This window comes from Glycine soja, chromosome 12 (assembly GCF_004193775.1).
Source record: "Glycine soja cultivar W05 chromosome 12, ASM419377v2, whole genome shotgun sequence".
In the NCBI taxonomy this organism is placed as follows: domain Eukaryota; kingdom Viridiplantae; phylum Streptophyta; class Magnoliopsida; order Fabales; family Fabaceae; genus Glycine; species Glycine soja.
The window spans coordinates 43,720,007-43,727,583 of record NC_041013.1 but is presented as its reverse complement, the minus strand read 5'-3'; the positions used below and the strand labels follow the sequence as shown (position 1 = coordinate 43,727,583).

The following is a 7,577-nucleotide window of genomic DNA, read 5'->3' as shown; positions in this document are numbered from 1 at the left end:
ATTCAGTTTCCAAACTCAGAAAAAAAATCATTCAGTTCCCTACTTTTATTTATTTATATTATGTATCATAAACTTATTAACTTTCATAGTATAAACTTAACTTTTGTCTGATTACTTAAAAGTATAAAAATCTATACAATGATAGTGCTTGACAATTAATCCTTTTTTCTCTATATTTCACGTCATTTTCTATTGGCTGTCATTTGTCACTGGGACTTTATGTTGTTATGATGTTATTTTCATGCACACCCCAGCATCAATAGCGCTTTTAACAACAAGCGAAAATTTTCGTTGAGACTCACCTAATGATCGACCACACTTCTTTCCTTAAAGACAGACGCAGTAGGCTATCACTATGGCATCAAATTTTAATCGCTTTAAATTCCCATTTTGTACTTAATTTTGTAGCAATCGGCATTCCCCTAGATTTCGCAAATTAAGAAACAAAAGTTCCCTGCTCGAATACGTTACAGGCTTTGGTTCAAATTGGTGATCAAGTAATTAAATTTTCTTATATAAGATTGTTGGGAGGAATAAATAGATAGATAGGTGTATGATGTATGACTTTGTGATGAATTTTTTATTATTATTATTCACTCTAGGCCACAAGGCACATTACAATTAATCAGGGTGTGGTCTATTATAGCCAACCCAGTTTTAATTTTTTTATATAAATTTTTGTATGATTAAGAATCGACTAAACCACCCCCCCCCCCCCCCCCCCCCCCCCCCAATCAAATGATGAATAAAAAATTTAGCCATCAAATAAGGTTGTAAAGTATCTCGTTCCAAGTATCTGGAACACCAGGAAGACACCAATGGCTGCAGTCCATTCCGGCGGCTCCATTGAGACCATAAATGGAAGGGTGGCCATCTTTTCTGAGTAGTGAGAGGGTTGTGATGTCAAGCAGAGTGACTGGCTTCCTGATTGTGCTCAGCACACTCTTTAACACCGCCACGGCCGGTGGCAACCCTCCGGGATAGGTTGATCCCGGCACCGGTGTCTTCTGCCGGATGCAGCTCGTTGCACTTGGTTCGTTCCATAGGCTGCCACTGAAATCAGTGTTCAAAGAAACATTGTCATGCATGCCCCAGTAAATTTTGTAGGAATTTAATTAGTATGCAATGAAAGTGTAAAGATATATATATTGCACGACTTTAAAATAAAATTATACGTCAACCAATTAATAAAAAAATATTCTTTAAAGTATTTGTCATAAAAATTAATAAACTTATTAATTATGATTACACGATAATTTTATACATAATATATGTATAATTTATTCTTTGTACATTATCATCCATTATTATTGATAGTAGGATTGGTGATAATTACTTCAATAATTAAGTCAAACATAATTTCTAACTAGTTGATAATGTTAAAAGATAAATGTATCAAAATTGAACCCAAATTTGTAATGTAATCAATCGTAAACTTTTATAGATTGGATCCAAATGTTTAAGAAACTTAATACTAACAAGCATACTAATGCAATGGGGTGTTTGGAAAGTTCAATCATCATTCAGGAAAAGTTTGTTTCTTGTAAATTTTAAGCAAATCAAAGTTTTGGCAAAATCTCTTTTTTATGATGATTAATTTGTTGCTATTCTTTGAGTTTTAAATAACAAATGATAAAATGGATGGGCTTATGATTACTTACTTGTAGTGAGATGGGGAAATTCCTTGAAAGAAGACTTTCACTCTCGTAGGGTCGACGTTGGCGTCTACCCATGCACCCCACGTCTTAAGTGCTATTTCAAAAGCCCTCATCCGATCAATGTCTTTATAAGTATGACCTCCCAATTCGACAAAATCCCATCTGAGAAATTCATCCGTTAATAACAACAAACTAAAACAATGATTTCAACTTTAGATAATTTTATCTATAAACATGAAAATGGTAATATTTAAAGAGAAAATACATTATAAAATGATAATTAATTATTTTATGCCGGTATCAAATTGCAATTAATTATATATAATAAATTTATTGATTTTATAATAATTACTTTAAAAATCATATTATTGATGATTGATGATTTGCGATGAATAAGTGTATAAAAAAAACATGATTATTAAACTTATATTTAAATGTATTTTATTTAAACTTGATTAGATGCTCCCAAAATAATTCATTTAATTAGAAACTTACGGTTGAGTGGGTCCTCTACGGTACCACCAGTGCCATGTGTTAAAGATGAGCATATCAATCCCTTGCCACAGCTTGCTTCCTTGTATTGAATCAAGCTTCAAGACCCTGCCTATATCCTCTCTGACAACGTCAACTAGATACACGTTCCTATCAAGCATCACTTTAACCCTATACTCCTGTAAATAATAATGAAAATAATAAATAATGAAGATTCCCTAAGATAAAGATGAAGTGGAATCAAATAATGCAATAAAAAAGCATGGTGGTGTCACAAGTCACAACATATACCCATCACAAAATACCAAGTAATTTTGGCATGCGTTTGATATGAAAAGAGGAAGCTTGTTTTTGAAGATATATAGTGCCCTACTGCCCTTATAGTTAGAATCTAGCTAATAGACAATTGACCTAAGGTGAAATTTTTTCCTTTCACGTCACACACAACCTCCTCAGGCCTTGCAATTGAAAGCTTTTCAATCCAAAATAAGAAAAACATCAAACAGAAAGAAGTTGGAGTTGCAACTAGCATGTGGCAATAGGAGGACTTGACCAATGTAAAACAAATGGAAGCCACAAGTGACTTATAAATATGGACAACCAATTAAAGGGACCACTTGTGACTTAACCATTGCGCATATTTGCACCTTACCCCACGTTGCCCATCCCTCATGGTTGCACTACAAACAATTTCTTAGACCATCTCTTTGCAAAAGAGATTCTTCCCCCACTTTAATTAAGAAGACAGATAAAATAATGATGATGTGTATGACCACTCTAAAAGGATACAAGTTAGATGCAGATGTTCTAGTGTTTCTATTCATGTTCTTAAGTTACAACTGGAATTTTACTGTCCCAATTTATATCATGAAACTCTGTATAAGAGTAATGATATGTTTGGTGAGAGAAATTAAGATAGAGAGAAAAGAAAATGCAGATAACAATATATTTTTCTTTGTTTTGTTTGATTAAATAATAAAATTGACTTCTAAAAACAAAATTTCAATTTACTTTACTTTATTTTTTTTTTCTTTTCTACTTCTTTCCTTCATTACAACCAGATACCTTTTAGCCGTCATTTAATAAAAAAATATTATATATAGCAAAAGAAAATTGACAGGAATTATATATAACAAATTTATTAGCTTATAATTACTTTAAAATTTATATTGATTATGATTTTTTATTAATTTAAGTATAAATTTAATAAAAATACATAAAAATTAAACTTTTGTGTCGAAATTTAAAATAAATTACGAAAATGAAATGTTAATTATAATTAATATGATAACATAATGAAAACTACAAATCATACCGTAAGTGTGAAAATAGAAACATCTCCAACTCTATCCAAAGTATAAGGTGAATTGGGCACTGCTGAATGAAGCAAGCAAGTCAAGGACTGCCATTGATTCCTGCTCAGTGAATCTCCCACGAACATGATGCTCTTCCCCCTCATCTTCTCCAGAAAATCTAGCCCGTTAAATCTACAACATTCAAACATCGGAAAATTAAAATAAAATTAAAGTTTTTCAGAAAAATAATGAATTGTCAATTGTGGTTATAACTTTCACTTTTCAGAAAAGTTAATGAAACAACTACATTCGAAACGTCAATCACTGTTATAATTTGTCGCTGAATTCACTTTCCAGTTCAAGTTGTCTTCATTTTTCTCGAAAAGCGAAAAATGGAAGTACTCCCTCAGTCATAATTATCGTGTGAAAAAGCATTATCTTAAAATAATTATTATTTTTATTTTTTAATATAATATTAATAATGAATAAAAGAACATATAAACAAATTAATATTTATATGTTTTTTATGAAATAATCCAAGAGAACCATTCTTTTTGGCGGGACGAATGGAGTACAAAAGGAAATGAATGAGTTTCTGAATCAACCGACACTTTTTTTATTGGCGCAGTAAAAAAAAAAAAAAGAATTGGAAAAACATGAAAGTCAAAATCTAGTGAAATGTTGGTTTGTTTGTATCTGACATGCCGCTAAGCACTTTTCCCTAAAGAGCTGCCAAATGGCTTTTATGAGTGCACGTGAAACTGCGTTTGCAACCAAAGCCAAACATTCGGAACCTCTAATTCCCCGCTAATGTCTTTTTCATTTTTTATTTTTTTAAATTCCCTATTATTTTACAGGCTGGATGGTGGGATCATTCTAAAAAGGTCACATGATATGCTATATTTCACCAACAACGAAATCAACATTTTCAAGTAGATGATTTGTAGAAAGGAAAATGCTTGAAGTTATTAGATCACCATTAGATTATTTGAGAATAACTGTAAAATATTATTAATTATTGAAAATTAATAATTTAAAATTATTTATATCATTTCTTGAGTTCAAACTAAACTATTAAAGATTTTTTTTGAATAAATCAAGCTAATATTTCTTTAAATTTATATATAAACAAAAAGTGATTTTATAGGTCAGACTTAATGTTATCATTTTTAAAATACTTTTTATTTAATTTTATTTTTATTTTTAATGATTTTTTAATTCATGATAATACATTCTAATAAAAAATATTTTAATTGAAATTAATAAAATTAAATAATATCAAATTAATTATTTTTATTTATATATGAGTTCAAAAAAATACTAATAAATATGAGGACCACGTAAAGTTATATATATGAATTGAGAGTAATTAATTACAGTACTTTTAAGAATAAGAATACTCAATAACTGTCGATTTTATAATAAATATTTAAAAGCTTATCAAGTACTACTAATTAATGTATATAACTAATATTAATATTAATATTTAATGAATCTTAGTATAGTAGTAGTAACTTACTTTGAATACTAATTGGTGCTCATGAAAAGAAATCGGTTACCAAACCTAATTCTTATTGATGTAAAATCACGAAAAAGTATAACACTGTGTTATTTAAAAATAAACAATACTTGGTACTTACAACAAAAAATATATATTGGGTACTTTTGTTTTGTTCTTTTTCAATTTTATGAATTCTATAATTATTTTAATTTTGTAATTCTGATTAATAACTTAACTTTCAATATTTAATAAAAATATTAACATGACATTTTGTTACCATGCTGTGTTAATATTTCTGTTAAATATAAAATTTTAAGTTAATGAATCAAAATTAAAAAACTAATATAACACAAATCAAATTTGCAAAAAAAATTATAGAGAAGATATATAATTAAGCCATTATATTTATATACTACATATAACTCTGTTATTTTGCTGAACAATATATAACTCTCATAATCATAAGAGGTGTTCAAATAAATTTATTTATGAATAATTTTTTTGAAGAAAAAAACTGAGAAAATATTTTTAAATTGGCATATAAAATGAAGGTAGACATTAGGCATGCTGTTGTGAACGTTGATTTAAGACTAAACCAAAAACTCTGCCTCAGTGGCAGAAATGGACAAGCAGAACTGCAGAAGGTTATTTTATTTGAAAAGAAATTTCTATTTTATGATTTTTATTTATAAAAAAAAAAAAGGTGTATGATGATAGAAAAGAAAAGGAGGCAATGGAGAATAATAAGAGGGTTAGCTACTAACCTGAGTAAATTACAGGCAAGTGGGTGCCACCTATAGCGGGTGTAAAGGAGATCGGGCCGTCCATTCCCTTTGCACCTGAACTCGCGCTCGATGAAGGGACACGTGGCGGGATCATAGAGCGGGTACGATTCGTCCACCACCCACGTTCCCGTGAACACATCGCACTGCGAATAATCCAAAGCCGAAGAAGAACCCTTTCCTCTCACTTTCGACAACAACCACCCATGAAGAAGGAAGAAGAAGAACAGCTGCAGACGACAAGAGACAACACCCTCACCCATTTTCTTAATCTCTCTCTCTTGGGTACGAGGAGAGACAAAGAATATGGTAATGCAGAAGAAAGGGGTATGGAGAGGGTTCTTTTCTCTCTGATGAGTTATGAGTATTTGTGTTGTTCTATGCACTAAGCTTGTGGCATTTATATACATACAACTAAGTGCGGCTGCATGTGTTTATGCAAATTGAATGGGGACACTCGAGAGAGAGAGAGAGAGAGAGAAGGAGTTTTTTTTTTTTTCTTTTTTTCCTTCTACTTCTTCTTCTTATTATCATTATTAAATGATGTGTGTTGGTTACCAACAAATAATGAAGCCATGAAAGGGAATTGGGGCAAGTGGAAACTTGTGGGGTTCTTTCTCCTTGCCGAGGTGAAACTGGATTTTCATGATGCGTTAATTTGATTGTCAGAGTTTAAAGGGGTCTGACTCTCATAAAGAGTTCTACTTTTACTTTATTATTACCTCCTATTCATTATATAAAAAATAAATAGAAGTGTTTTTTTTATTCAATTCTAATTATAATCAACATGATATTTATTATTTTTAAATATATTAATTATTGCATTAATTTTCTTATATATTTTATTTAAAGTTTATTAATGAAATATTCAAACATCTTTTTATGATAAAATAAGAAAGTTTTTAACTTTTTTTTTAAATAAGGGTATTTCAAATAATATTTTATTTTTATTTATTTAATTAATAGAAGGTGGATTTTAAATGCACATTTATTATTATTTATTGGGAGGGAGAATAATGTGTTTTAATGATCATTAATCAATATATGACTTTATGTATACATTAATTAGTTATCATGTAATCTTTTTTTTTTTAAAAAAAGTATTCATTTATTATATTATATATAATGCTTTTTTATATATAATCAATTGAAATTAATACAGTTTAATCTTTTATAGAAGATAATCCTATTTCTAATAAGTTGCAAATTAATTCGTTCTCATACTAATAGCTGTGTAAGAAGAAAAAAAAATTGTCTAAAAATAATTATCATTTTAGTTTTTCAATGTAATATTACTTATTTTTTTTCTTATATCTCTTATAATATTAATGGTATGAGTTTCAAAAATAAAAAAACTGAATTAATGATTATAAGTTTAATTTATAAAATTATTAATTATTTATTTATTTATTAATTTTTCTTGTTCTTTGTAAAACAACTTAGTATGATGATTATAATACAATGGAATGAGTAACTAAATTTCTTAATCATGATGAATTAGTTTATTAAATCTTATAATAAAGACTAAAGATAATAGTACATTCATTTATATTTATAAGACTTAATTATGTAATTCATTAAAAAAAAGTGATTTTCTAGAAAATTAAGAAAAATTATTAGTTTACATAATAACAATAAATTTATCTTAATTTTATTTTTCTAAACTTAACATTATCATAGATTGGATATTATAAAAAGTAACAAATATTAGTTCTAATTTGGGTTTTGCAAATAGGAATGAAAGTAGTATAAAGTAAGAAAGTTTAAACCCACTTTTTCCATCCAAAATAAGGACACTTTAGATATTTTTTTAATTTTTAATTTTTTTCATTTACTTAATAAATCATAT

At 28.5% G+C, this 7,577-nt stretch overlaps 1 protein-coding gene across 1 annotated transcript; it reads right to left on the bottom strand.

Moving 5' to 3' along the window:
- Nucleotides 1–552: 552 nt before the first annotated feature.
- Nucleotides 553–6,171, bottom strand: LOC114377931 (protein trichome birefringence-like 41). The gene is made up of 5 exons (XM_028336409.1): nucleotides 5,711–6,171; nucleotides 3,466–3,637; nucleotides 2,154–2,329; nucleotides 1,662–1,820; nucleotides 553–1,053 (listed from the first exon to the last, which is right to left on the bottom strand). The coding sequence occupies exons 1-5, from the start codon at nucleotides 6,136–6,138 to the stop codon at nucleotides 762–764; spliced, it is 1,227 nt and encodes a 408-aa protein (XP_028192210.1). The 5' UTR covers nucleotides 6,139–6,171; the 3' UTR covers nucleotides 553–761.
- Nucleotides 6,172–7,577: the final 1,406 nt, after the last annotated feature.